A 14,392-nucleotide genomic window follows, 5' to 3' on the forward strand; every position below is an offset into this window, starting at 1 on the left:
AATCAGAGAGGAAACTCCATATATGTTCTTTAATCCAAACAGTTTAATTCAAACAATCTGGAATGTAAAAAGCACTTTCTGATATTAGAAGGAGATTAGACTCCCAAAAAAGATCAGCATTCTTCAGTCAAGCAAAACTTGGCAGTTTACAAACAGCTAAATCAGAGGCTTGAAATTCAGGTCCTCTCCAGTACCTGCTACATTATATGTAATTCCAAACATGACTTCAGAGATTAAAGAAGAAAGGGAAAATGTTTCCCATACTTTTGTACCCTATATAAACTAAGGGTACCCTGCCCTAATCTTTTTTCCAACACTTCCCCAAATAACCCTTCCTTGCAAAGAAAGAAGTCTAAGAAAACTCTCTAATCTAAATATATTTAAGTAGAGGCAAGCCTGAAAAAAACACAAAAACCTAAATGGTGTTAGGCTGCGGTTCGCCTATTCTCACGGCACCTCAAATTAATGGCTTGGGTGTTGGTGTAGGTAACACTTGGCCTGTATGTTGAGGTAGTCACTAGATAAAATTCTGGGCACAACATCTGTTTAGCAATTGGGCATATATTCTACAGATTGAGCCATAACGTTTTGAAGCTGATAGTTTACAGATCAACTAATTAATTCCTCACCCTAACTTTACAGATGAGAAAGCTCAGATGATTTGCCCATGGGTTATAAAACTACTTCCTTACACAGTGGCAGCATCAGAACTGGAATTCAGATCTCTTGCCTCCTAGGCAATGTTTTTCCCATTATAAATAAGGTGACTTCATAAAGCAGGGTTAATTACACTCCACGGAGCTTACATCTTAATCACAAACAATGGGACAAATATTTAAATTGAACTTCTTTCTCTGTCTAGTTTCAAATGATTCTGTGGCAAGATTTACTAGTAAGGCTGCTGCCTATATGCCTATGCTGGGCACGTTCCTTATTTTCATATCCAGAAGTTAGTCAGAGCTTGGCAAATAAGGCTTCTCTATTCTTTGTGTCTTAGCTCTCCTACTAGGATTATTGGCATGGGCCAATGTCCCCTGTAACATCTTACATTCAGGAAGTAGGGCCAATTCTTTCATAACTCACAGGCAACTGTGAGTGTCCTTTCTCAAATAGTGAAGGTAGGTATTAAAGCACCTTTGGTGGGACAGATGCACAGGTGTTGCCTCTGAATTGGTGTTGAGGAAGTAGGCATAAAACCTCACACAGAACTGTGTTTGGTACCTAAACACTTTAAAATCCTATGGGGATGGGGAAGACATGCATGGGGTGGCAGCACATACCTCTTAACTCAGGACATGGCAGTTCAGATTTCATGCATGACCCTAATTCACATTTAGCTGAGATCAATGAAGGAAGAAGAATCATCCTGTAATAGCAGACCAACAACAGATACAGTAATAGTTGGAAAACATAAGACAAAGGCCCGGGAACAGGTTGCCTTATTACATTTTACAAAGTATCATTTTCCCCAGTACTCAAGGTAGCATAGGCTGTATTTCTTCAGCAGGTCACATGCCTGAACAGGGTTGCAGATGTCAAAGACAATGATCAACTCCTCACTAAGAAAAAGGTATTTAGGACATGGTCACATTACCACAGATGACAATTCTGCTTGACAGAGATGGCTTCTTGGATGTTTTTAATCCACAGTGAAGAAAAAGGATTTCAAAGTGCTGCTCCTATTTGAAAGTGAATGAGTTGACTGAAGAAACTGTTGCAAATTCTAGAAAAACAAAAATCTTCTCTAGATAGCTGGCTGATGGCTGGGAAAGTCATAAATCTCCAGGAGCACGGGATTCCAGGAAAGTTGAGTCCATTCTCAAAATCCCTTTTTAAAACTGTTACAGAATGCATAATAAAATAAAACAATAAAAAACCCTTCTAGGTCATGTGTGACTGCTGCTTGTTACACTTTTTGGAAGTAATACTAGCCATGTTAGAAAGTCCTTAAACTCTGCATTTGGAAAACAACTAAAAAATAACATAATCTATGTAATTCTCACACTTCATCACAGTTAACAATTTCCCATTTTTGACAAAGTAAAACAAAAAAAAACTATCCACTGCAGACCTAACAATGCTGTATTCGGCTGGGCGCAGTGGCTCACGCCTGTAATCCCAGCACTTTGGGAGGCTGAGACGGGCGGATCACGAGGTCAGGAGATCGAGACCATCCTGGCTAGCACAGTGAAACCCCGTCTCTACTAAAAAATACAAAAAAATTAGCCGGGCGAGGTGGCGGGCGCCTGTAGTCCCAGCTACTCGGGAGGCTGAGGCAGGAGAATGGCGTGAACCTGGGAGGCGGAGCTTGCAGTGAGCTGAGATCCGGCCACTGTACTCCAGCCTGGGCGACAGAGCGAGACTCCGTCTCAAAAAAAAAAAAAAAAACAAAAACAAACAAAAAAAAAAACAATGCTGTATTCTATAATCTAAGGTCCATTATGCTTTGGTAAAATTATATTTGCTCAAATTCTTTGTGCAACTTGAAAAGACATCAAATTCCATATTATGTATGGAACTCTATGTGTTTTGGTAATATATTTGATATATTTGTTAATAAAATAAGAAATTAAAAAGCCAATGAATGAAAATGCGTCAGAAAAGATAAATTCATTATGTCAGTATTTGATTAAATGTAACATAGAAGACTGGGATTCTTTCACTGCATATCACCAAAAGTTGGGTAGTCACTTAATCAAAATAAAACACCTAGAACCATGGACTATTTACAAATGTACTAAAATTTTTGAAGGAGAGAAACTTTAACAAAAATCTTGATAATTAAAAATTCAAATTGTGCTAGATAGAATGTATTCCAAAATTGCTGCTAAAAATGTTTGCTTTTAGTTTGTAAGACATAATTCAGGAGAACCTCAAAGAAAAATGTAGCAATTAAATTTGGAAAAGCTATAAAAGAGACTTTTACTTTTTGAACAGACATTTTTTCCTTTCCCAAAATGTGTATTAGTCAAGAAGCATGTTTATAAATTTCACTGAAGAAAATATCAGCTAGGCGCAGTGGCTCACACCTAATCCCAGCACTTTGGGAGGCTAAGGTGGGTGGATCATGAGGTCGGGAGTTTGAGACCAGCCTGGCCAACATGGTGAAATCCCCCATCTTTACCAAAAATACAAAAATTAGCTGGGCGTGGTGGCAGGTGCCTGTAATCCCAGCTACTTGGGAGGCTGAGGCAGGAGAATCACTTGAAACCTGGAGGCAGAGGTTGCAGTGAGCCGAGATCACACCACTGCATTCCAGCCTGGGTGACAGAGTGAGACTCCATCTCAAAAAACAAAACAAAACAAAAACTAAGGAAACCTTAATAAAGTACAGCCTTAAGTTAATAATAATGTATTGGCCAGGCACAGTGGCAGAGCAAGACTCCGTCTCGGAAAAAAAAGAAATATCACATCTTAGTAATGTGACAGATCCACTCCATCAAGTGGCTCTTATAAAGGTAAGGTCACATCACACTGCAGTCAACTACAAAACCAAAGATACCAAAATCCAAATTTAAAGAAACACATTTTCTAAAGGAAGCCTATTTAAAGCCTTTAACATTTACGAGGATTTCACTGTCACAAATACATTTTACAAAAATATAATTTCATAGGTTTCATGAAATGTGAACAAGCTTACTATTATCTAACATTTAGAGTAAATGATTAAACAGTCAATGCAAAGTTGGATTACTAAATAAATTGGAAGCCAAGGAGTCAATATTCCTCATAAAAATAAGTTAGAGTCCATCATGGTCTTGGTTGTCCAATTCTATTATTAGTTCCATATCTACTTGGTATATTTGTAAAACCAGTCCTCAATCCTTGAGTTGCTCCAATTCCTGGAACTCCAAGTCCTTGATTAAGCATGTTGCTGTAAGGTGTATGTCCATGATTGAGACCAAAACCATAAGGCCTTGTTTGTGTGTTTAGAAGAATAACTGGGTTCACATTTTTCCCAGGAGTGTTAAATGAAAATTCTGGAGGTGGACTACTAGGTTTAGCTGGAGTTGATGTAACTGGGTTCAAATCATCAGCACCCTTTAAAAGAGGCATTGGGATTATGTGATGATCTGTAAAGTTTAGGACATTGGCTGCCACAGGCCCAGACAATAAGGCAGGCCTAATCCAGTCATCCTTGAAAATTTGAACAGTCAGAGTAGACACTAGAGTGTACAGCCTGTTGGTCACATGAGCAAGAACCATTTGTTCATTAGCATCTCGTCGAATTCTTACATGCACTGATCCAGCCTAAAAGGGGCAAAATCATAAGAAAGAGATTGCTTAGAATTATACTAATGAAAATTTCATTAGATAAAACATTTTATTTATGATTTGGTAAGTTCCTGGCATTTTCTTTGAAAGAAAAAGCTTAATGTTAATATTTCTTAAAGACTACTTGCTGGTGATTATCATTGCAATGAGTTAAATACTTTGAGAATCTTTAAAATACAAAAAAAGAAAAATCCATGTAGGAATAAGATAGGCATGTTATAATACAAGGAAGAATATAAATGAAGCATACAAAAAATAAATTGTAAGAGCCGAAAAGGTAGGTATTAATTTCAATTGAAGAGGACTTCAAAAGAAGATGGCATTTAATCTAGGGTCAGTAATTAAATGGAATTTCAAAAAGTAGAGAGGCATTTCACACTAAGAGAAAAGCAATGAAAATATATGGCATACTTGGTAAGAATAAGCAGTAATACTAACATATAAAGAAGTCCTGGCTGGGCGCAGGGGCTCACATCTGTAATCCCAGCGCTTTGGGAGGCCGAGGCGGGTGGATTACCTGAGGTCAGGAGTTCGAAACCAGCCTGGCCAACATGGTGAAGCCCCGTCTCCACTAAAAATACAAAAAATTAGCCAGGCATAGTGGCATGTGCCTGTAATCCCAGCTACTTGGGAGACCAAGGCAGGAGAATTGCTTGAACCCAGGAGGCTGAGGTTGCAATGAGCCAAGATCGCACCATTCCACTCCAGCCTGAGTGACAGAGTGATATCCTATCTTGAAAAAGAAAAAAAAGAAGTCCAAGTATTTCAGGGGGCAGAAGAAGGAGGAGGGAGAGAGAAGAGATGGAGACAAGGAAGACAGGAAGGAAAGAAGAGAGGGAGAAACAGAGGAAGGGGCTGGGCGCAGTGGCTCACGCTTGTAATCCCAGCACTTTGGGAGGGTGAGGTGGGTGGATCACCCGAGTTCAGGAGTTTGAGACCAGCCTGACCAACATGGTGAAACTCCCGTCTCTACTAAAAATACAAAAATTAGCTGGCTATGGTGGCACATGCTTATAATCCCAGCTACTAGGGGGGCTGAGGCAGGAGAATTGCTTGAACCTGGGAGGCAGAGGTTGCAGTGAGCCGAGATTACGCCATTGCACTCCCAGCCTGGGAAGAGAAGAAGGGAAGAAGGAAGGAAGAAACATGATAGGTAGGTAATAAGGTTAAAAAGAGGCTACCAGAGGACTCTAAAATGATAAGGAATTTTGATTTAACATCAGCAACCTAACAGAATAATCAGAGTTCAGAAAAATTGTAGGTATAGATGACTAGTAATCAGGTAGGAAAAAAACTGCAACAATCTAGATTAGAAATGATGAGAGCTGCCAAGCACGGTGGCTCATGTTTGTAATCCCAGCACTTTGGGAGGCCAAGGCAGGCGGATCACCTGAGGTCAGGAGTTCAAGACCAGCCTGGCCAACATGGTGAGACCCCGATTCTACTAAAAATACAAAAATTAGCTGGGCACAGTGGCATGCATCTGTAATCCCAGCTACTCAGGAGGCTGAGGCAGGAGAATCACTTGAACCCAGGAGGCAGACATTGCAGGGAGCACAGATCATGCCACTGCACTCCAGCCTGGGAGACAGAACAAGCCTCTGTCTCAAACAAAACAAAACAAAACACAAAACAAAACAAAACAAATGAGGAGAGCTGAGCCAGGACAAAAATAGTGGGATCAGAGAGGGACAGACAGATATATCATATTCCAGGGGCAGAAATGGAAGGACTTGATACCCAGCTGGAAGTAAAGGATGAGGGAAATTGATTCATCAAAGATGATATCAAGGCTTCTAAGGGATAGAGAGCACCAGGCATTACAATGGGAGTAAGAAGTATATTCGTTAACTTGAAAAAGTGTTTACCATAAATTATGGGTTTGTTTGGTTTTGTTTTTTTGTTTTCTTTGTAGAGATGAGGTCTCACCATGTTGCCCAAGCTGGTCTTGAACTCCTAGGTTCAAGTGATCCTCCTGCCTCAGCCTCCCAAAGTGCTGGGATTACAGGCGTGAGCCACCATGCCTGGTCCATAAATTATGTGTTTAAAGTAGATAATACAATAGTAGGTACAGCAAATGATCCTATTTGTGCACACACACACACATACACACACACACACACACACACACACACACACACACTCCCCCAGCCAGAGAAACATGGTGAAACCCCATCTCTACAAAAATTTAAAAAAATTAGCTGGGTGTGGTGGCACACATCTGTAGTGCCAGCTACTCAGCTACTCAGGAGGCTGAGGTGGGAGGATTGATTGAACCTGAGAGGTTGAGGATGCAGTGGCTGCACCACTGCACTCCAGCCTGGGTGACAAAGAGGGACCTTGTATCAAGAAAAGAAAAAAAAAGAATTCAACCCCATTTACAATATCCACAACAGAAATAAAATACCTAGAAATACATCTAACCAAGGAGGTGAAAGATCTCTACAAGGAGAACTATGAAACACTGTTCAAAGAAATCACAAATGACACAAACAAATGGAACAACATTCCATGCTCATGGTTTGGAAGATCAGTATCATTAAAATGGCCATACTGCCCAAAACAATCTAGGATTCAATGCTATTACTATCAAACTACCAATGTCATTTTTCATATAACTAGAAAAAACTATTTTAAAATACATATGGAACCAAAAAAGAGCCCAAATAGCCAAAGCAATTCTAAGCAGAAAGAACAAAGCCAGAAGCATTGCATTACCTGAATTCAAACTATAAGGCTACAGTAACCAAAACAGCATGGTACTGGTAAAAAGACAAAACACATAGACCAATGGAACAGAATAGAGAACCCAGAAATAAAGCCATATACCTCCAGCCATCTGATCTTTGACAAAGTCAACAAAAGTAGGCAGTGGGGAAAGGACTACCTATTCAATAAATGGTACCAGGATAGCTGGCTAGCCATATGCAGAATGAAGCTGGACCTTAACTTTTTACCATATAAAAAGATTAACTCAAGATGGATTAAAGATTTCAATTTAAGACCTCGGCCGGTTGCTATGGCTCATGTCTGTAATCCCAGCACTTTGGGAGGCCAAGGTAGGCAGATCACCTGAGGTCAGGAGTTCAAGACCAACCTGACCAACGTGGCGAAACCGTTTCTACAAAAATGAGGAAAAAAAAAAAATTAGCCGGGCATGGTGGCAAACACCTGTAGTTTCAGCTACTTGAAAGGCTGAAGCAGAAGAATCACTTGAACCCAGGAGGCAGAGGTTGCAGTGCGCTGAGATCGCGCCACTGCACTCCAGCCTGGGCGATAGAGCTAGACTTCGTCTCAAAAAAAAAAATAGACCTCAAACTATAAGAAACCTGCAAGACAACCAAGAAACACCTATAGAATGGGAGAAAACATTCGCAAACTATGCATCAGACAAAGGTCTGATATCAGAATCTATACAGAACTTAAAAATTGAACAAGCAAAAAACAAATAACCTCATTAAAAAATGGGAAAAAAACATGAACAGATACTTCTCCAAAGAAGTCATACAAGTGGCCAAGAAACATGAAAAAAATGCTCATCATCACTAATCAGCAGAGAAATGCAAATCAAAACCACAATGAGATACCATCCCACACTAGTCAGAATGGCTATTATTATTACTATTATTTTTTGTTTTCTTGAGACAGAGTCTTGCTCTCTTGCCCAGGCTGGAGTGCAGTGGCACAATGTCAGCTCACAGCAACCTCCACCTCCCGGGTTCAAGCAATTCTCCTGCCTCAGCCTCCCAAGTAGCTGGGATTATAGACCCATGACACCATGCCTGGCTAATTTTTGTATTTTTAGTACAGAGAGGATTTCGCTATGTTGGCCAGGCTGGTCTTGAACTCCTGACCTCAGGTGATCCACCCGCCTCAGCCTCCCAAAGTGCTGGGATTACAGGCATGAGCCACTGCGCCCGGCCAGAATGGTTATTATTAAAAAAACAAAACAAAACAAAACAAAAAAACAACAGATGCTGGTGAAGCTGCAGAGAAAAGGGAATGTTTATACACCATTGGTGGGGATGTAAATCAGTTCGGCCACTCTAAAAAGCAGTGGCTTTTCTCAAAGAACTTAAAACAGAACTACTATTTGACCCAGCAATCCCATAACTGGGTATATATCCAAAAGAAAATAAATCTTTCTACCAAAAAGACACATGTACTTGGATGTTCATCACAGCACTATTCACAATAGCAAAGACATGGCATCAACCTAGATGCCCAATAATGCCTAGGATTGATAGGCACCTAGGTTAGACTGCTTAAGGAAGAGTTTGAGACCAGCCTGGACCATATAGCAAGACCCTATCGTTATAAAAAATAAATTAACCAGGCACACATATGCAGTCCCAGTTACGAGGAAGGCTGAGGCAGAAAGACTGCTTGAGCCTAGAGGGTTGAGGCTGCAGTGAGCCATGACTGTGCCCCTGCACTCTAGCCTGGGTGACAGAGCAAGACCCTGTCTCAATAAATAAAAAGTAAAATAAGACATAAATAAAGAAAAATAAAAGTTAAAGAAACAGAAGGACAGAGACAAATATCAAGGATAACAGTATTTATCTCTAGATGGCAGGATTATTAAGGATATTTACTCTCTTTTTTTATGACTTAGTTACAAGTTTTTATTTTCTTAACAATTGGGTACTATTTGCCTAATAAAAACTTAAAAAATATATATATATATATATATCATAGATGGCCAGGCATGGTAGCTCATGCCTGTAATCCCAGCACTTTGGGAGGGTGAGGCAGATGGATCGCTTGAGCTCAGGAGTTTGAGACCCGACTGGACAACATGGCAAAACCCCATCTCTACAAAAAATACAAAAATTAGCCGGGTGTGGTAGTGTATGCCTATAGTCACAGCTGCTTGGGAGGCTGAGGTGTGAGGATGGCTTGGGCCCATGAGGCAGAAGTTGCAGTGAGCCAAGATCATGCCACTACACTCCAGGCTGGGCAACAGAGCCAGACTCGGTCTCAAAAAAATAGAGTAAATAAAAGTAAATAAAATGTCCAGCAGACACCCCATTTTGGTTTCTAAATAAACACAGATTTTCAAAAATCAAAAAAAAATTCTTACAAAACATAAACTGCAAATAAATTAGCCAAATTGTTTAATTACAATGCATCTGAATCTATGACTTGAAATACTAAATACAGAAAAATAGTAAGAGTTACTGTCAATCACGAGACAGAGAAAATACCTATATTCCTTGAATTTGACTTCTAGTTTATTACTTTTAGCTCAGACAAGCCATGTCTTGAAATCAAGTCATCTTTGATTTTTCCCTTTTCCTTTGCCACTACCATTCACAGTTGTCACTACATAAGTATTAAAGATGCCATATCCTCTTTTAGTCTGATATGGAAATCAAAGTAATTAAAATAAGGAAACTATTTTCAGAGTATGAACTTGAAAAGTCTCCTATAATCACAGTGCATGCATTAATCTATGGCTTTTGTGACATTAACTTTTAGTAGCTCAAAAGTTTGTGTTATTAAATTCCTGGCTCTTAACCAGGGACTTCATAGGTGTGGTTTTTAGATGCCAAGTTCTGAGCTGATGACTACATTCTTTGTGTTTATAAGCCATCCAACGTCATTAATACAATTAAAAGAATTGTTAAGTGGTCACTTTGGCAGCACATATACTCAAATTGGAACAATACAGGTAAGATTAGCATGGCCTCTGTGCAAAGATGACATGCAAACTCATGAAGCATTCCATATTTTAAAAAATTAATCTAAAAAAATAAAATAAAGGAAAGAATGGTTGAAAATGAACCATAAGACTCAAAGTGTGTAGTTCTAAAAGGCATTCTAGAAGGCAATTTGGGAATCTGCATCAAAAGCCATAAAAAAAAGTGAGTATTTTCTGATTTATAAAAACTTCTAAAAACTAATCTTAAGAAATAATCATGGATATTTACAAAGCTTATCCCATAAGAATGTTTATCCCAGGCTGGGCACGGTGGCTCATGCCTATAATCCCAGCACTTTGGGAGGCCGAGGCGGGCAGATCACGAGATCAGGAGTTCGGGACCAGCCTGGCCATCACAGTGAAACCCTGTCTCTACTAAAAATACAAAAAATTAGCTAGACGTGGGGCATGGTGGCGGATATCTGTAATCCCAGCTGTCGCTTTGCAGAGTCTACAAAATGAGAGATTCCAACCTGCTGAATCAATAAAAAGGTTTTAACTCTGTGAGATGAATCTACATATCACAAAGCAGTTTCACAGATAGCTTCTTTCTGGTTTTTATCTACTTGGGAGGCTGAGGCAGGAGAATTGCTTGAACTTGGGAGGCAGAGGTTGCAGTGAGCCAAGATCATGCCATTGCACTCTAGCCCAGGCAACAGTGTGAGACTACGTATCAAAAAAAAAAAGTTTATCCCAGACCTGTTAATATAGGAAAAATAGAAGATAATCTAAATATTCACTAAGGGACTTATGAAATAAATTATGGCATATTTAGATAATGTAAAACTAAGAAAACTAAAAACTACGTTGGACTCTTGCAAGGTGGCAGCAGTGGTGGCAGTTTTTGAACTGCCTCAAATATTTCCATTAAAACAAAGAAGGTAAAACAGCAAAACTGAAAATCTATGGACAATATCCACAAAAAACTAGGTAACCCAGTACTCCTATGAAAACCCAAATACAAGCTGTGAGACCTTCAAGGTAACACAATCTGTGCAGCAGGAAGCAACAGCACATCTGACTGACCTAAAAACCCCAAAGCGGCTAAGAAGACTTAATGGAAATCTAGGACAGCCAATAGGAGAAAAGCAGCTGAAACTGGGAGGAGTTTTGCACATTTCAACAGTGGGGAAATACACTGGGTCTGCATTAAGGGCTGGAATAGTCTGAGTCCTATGAGTTCTCAAAAGTAACCAGGCAAAGCTGCCCTCTAGAAAAAAGCCCCATATAAAAAAGAAACAATGGCAAGAAAATCCAAACTGAGTAGTACAGTTCAGACAAAGGATAGAAGAGGTTCAGATAAAAACGGAAGGCAGGGCCAGGCATAGCGGCTCGTGCCTGTAATCCCAACACTTTGGGAGGCCAAGGCAGTAGGAGTGCTTAAGGCCAAGAGTTCAAGACCAGCCTAGGCAACACACCAAGACTCAGTTTCTACAAAAAAATTTTAAAAGCTCATCTGGGCATGGTGGCGTGTACCTGTAATCCCAGCTACTGGGAAGGTTGAGTTAGGAGGATCACTTGAGCAGGCAGACATTTGAGACTGCAGTGAGCTATATCTGTACCACTCACTCCAGCCTGGGTAACAGGGCAGGACTCTGTCTCTTAAAAAAAAAAAAAAAAAAAAAAAAAATGCTGGGCAGAGTGGCTCACAAGACAAGCAGATCACCTGAGGTGAGAAGTTTGAGACCAGCCTGGCCAACATAGTGAAATCCTGTTTCTACCAAAAAATTCAAAAATTAGCTGGGCATGGTGGCATGCATCTGTAGTCCCAGCTACTGGGGAGGCGGAGGTTGCAGTGAGCCAAGATCATGCCATTGCACTCATTCCAGCCTGGCAACAGAGTGAGACCCTGTCTCAAAAAAAAAAAAAAAAAGAAAAAAAGGTAAAAATGGCAGAGAGGAACAGGGCCAGAATAAAAAACTTTCTTCTTTTACAAAATCATCAGAAGATGGAGCTCTAGACCCATGAATCTGTACACACTACCCTAAACCATTCCTAATTTTAAAGTTCAGGAAAACTAACTTCACATAAAAATGAGCAACAGAAAAGGAGAGAGGATCAAATCCCACAAAAAGTTATACAAGAAAAAAAGAGACTGTAAAACAGATTATAAAAGATCACCAGACAGATAAAACTACGTCAGATAAAAACTATAACCTACTTTTTAAAAACCAGCCAAAAGATATAAAACAAGAACATAAATCAGAATTAGAAAACCTTAGAAATGAGATGACAATTATAATACAAGAAAAAAGATCACTTTAGAAATGAAGACTTACCCAGAATAAATACAAACAAGGAAACATACAGGTATACTTTAAGAGATATAAAAGGTTAAAAAAAAAAATCAAAAGTAAATTAAGAGAATATAAGAATTTGAGAGAAAATAACAATAAGAAAGGCAAAGATCCAACATGTTCAACATGTACATAACAGAAGTTTCCACAAAAGAAAACCAAAGAAAGAGAATAGAGCAAAAATTATGAACTATAATTAGATGTTTTAAAAAATTATTTTTGAAACAGCATTATTGAAAGGGTGTACTGTGGGCTGAGCGCAGTGGCTCACGCCTGTAATCCCAACACTTTGGGAGGCCAAGGCAGGCAGATCACTTGACGTCAGGAGTCCGAGACCAGCTTGGCCAACATGGTAAAACCCCATCTCTACTAAAAAAAACAAAAATTAGCTGGGTGTGGTGGTGTGCACCTGTAATCCCAGCTACTCAGGAGGCTGAGGCAGAAGAATCACTTGAACTCAGGAGGCAGAGGCTGCAGTGAGCTGAGATTGCACCACGGCACTCCCACCTGGGCGACAGAGCGAGACTCCATCTCAAAAAAAAAAAAAAAAGAAGAAAGGGTGCACTGCATACCTGAAATAACTGATGCGGAATGACCAATGCCAAGACGTAGTCTGGTAAAGGAACTGAACTTAAAAAAAAATCTTTTGGGCATCCAGGCAAAAAGATCAAGTCACATATAAAAGGAAAAAAATTAGACTATTATTAGGCATTGTCTCAGAAATGCTTCATGCCAGAAGTAAAAGGGATAATGTATTTTTAAGAAACTTGAAGCAAATGTGTACTGAAGAGTTTATATCCAGTCAAACTAATTTTTAATTATAATGTCCACAAGCTGCTTTCAACATTCAAGCATTTAGAGAATATTGTTCCCAATGGCCCCTTCTAAAGAATTTACTAGAGAAGTATAGTGTGATGGGTCCCCCACCAGGTAATTGGAGGGTGTATGTCCGATGCCTGAACTCTGAAGGCCAGGCAGTGAGCCAAAGCCATGGTGCCCAGTCGAGGAGCAAGCGACCCTGAGAACCAAAGCTTTTAGAGAGCATCCGAGACCCTACCGAGGAAAACAGTCTCATTACATACATACAGTAGGCAAAGAGCGAGCAAATTAGCTTAAAAGCAGCTTAGAAATGGGAGGTGGGTAGATTTCTAAAGCTGTCCTGCTACTTCCCAGGAGTGCCCCATAGGTAAGTCCTAATAAACTCACCTACTGGCCATGCTGAACCTGTCCAAGTCATTCTTTGGTCTCTTGACACTTTGGTCACTTGGCACCTTCCCAGTAAGGAGGGAGGGGATGTTACAGTCTCAAGTTTTTCTTCTAATAAATTTTAGACATCCAAAATAATGAGAGAGGGAAAGAGCTGGGGAAAGTGAAGGTGAAGAAACCATTTTCCCACTACAAAAGCATAGCCTGAAACTAAACACTGCAAAGTGGGTAACATCACTGACCTGCTGGACCAGCTTTGATCTGCTTATCTATAAATTTGTGCTATATTAGAAAAATCAAATCCTATTTTTTTTAAATGATACTGTAGAAGAGTATTTAATGACATAGAAAACGGTTCATGATAAATTAATTAAATGAAAAGAGCTAATTATAAAACAGCCTGATCTCATTTCCTGTTTTTTTTAGAGACAGAGTCTCACTCTGTCACCCAGGCTGGAGTGCAATGGCGTGATCTTGGCTCACTGCAACCTCCGCCTCTCCTGCCTCAGCCTCCTGAGTAGCTGGAATTACAAGCGCGTGCCACACCACCATGCCCAGCTAATTTTGTATTTTTAGTAGAGACGGGGTTTCACCATGTTGGCCAAGCTGGTCTCGAACTCCCGACCTCAGGTGATCTGCCCACCTTGGCCTCCCAAAGTGCTGGTATTATAGGCATGAGCCGCGCCCACTCCATGATCTCATTTTCTAAGGAAAATAAATGTATAAACACCAAAATGTCAACAGCAGTTTTCTTTAGATAAGATTACAGTGCTTTACGTTTTCTGTATTTTCCTCATCATTCCTAACCGTGTCATAAAAACGTCTCTCTGGTATTGAGGTTCAAACTGAATTAGAAAATACGAAATTTTATGCTGAAGCAAGTTGTGTTATTGCAGTTCTTCAAAATATT

At 39.8% G+C, this 14,392-nt stretch overlaps 1 protein-coding gene and 1 non-coding gene across 9 annotated transcripts in view; one reads left to right on the top strand and one right to left on the bottom strand.

The window, feature by feature from the left end:
- Positions 1-23: 23 nt before the first annotated feature.
- The window catches only part of SLC30A6 (solute carrier family 30 member 6), a 58,352-nt gene continuing 43,983 nt past the window's right edge, over positions 24-14,392 (bottom strand). For all 8 annotated transcript variants that reach the window (XM_065527204.1, XM_074012025.1, XM_074012024.1 and 5 more), the window contains one exon: positions 24-4,251. In XM_065527204.1, the coding sequence (XP_065383276.1) occupies positions 3,751-4,251 (501 nt within the window). In that variant the 3' untranslated portion in view covers positions 24-3,750. The remainder of the gene's footprint in view (positions 4,252-14,392) is intronic.
- LOC123568575 (U6 spliceosomal RNA) lies at positions 9,906-10,012 on the top strand. Its single transcript, XR_006691938.1, has one exon. It is a non-coding gene; the product is annotated as a U6 spliceosomal RNA (small nuclear RNA).

This window comes from Macaca fascicularis, chromosome 13 (assembly GCF_037993035.2).
Source record: "Macaca fascicularis isolate 582-1 chromosome 13, T2T-MFA8v1.1".
Lineage (NCBI taxonomy): Eukaryota > Metazoa > Chordata > Mammalia > Primates > Cercopithecidae > Macaca > Macaca fascicularis.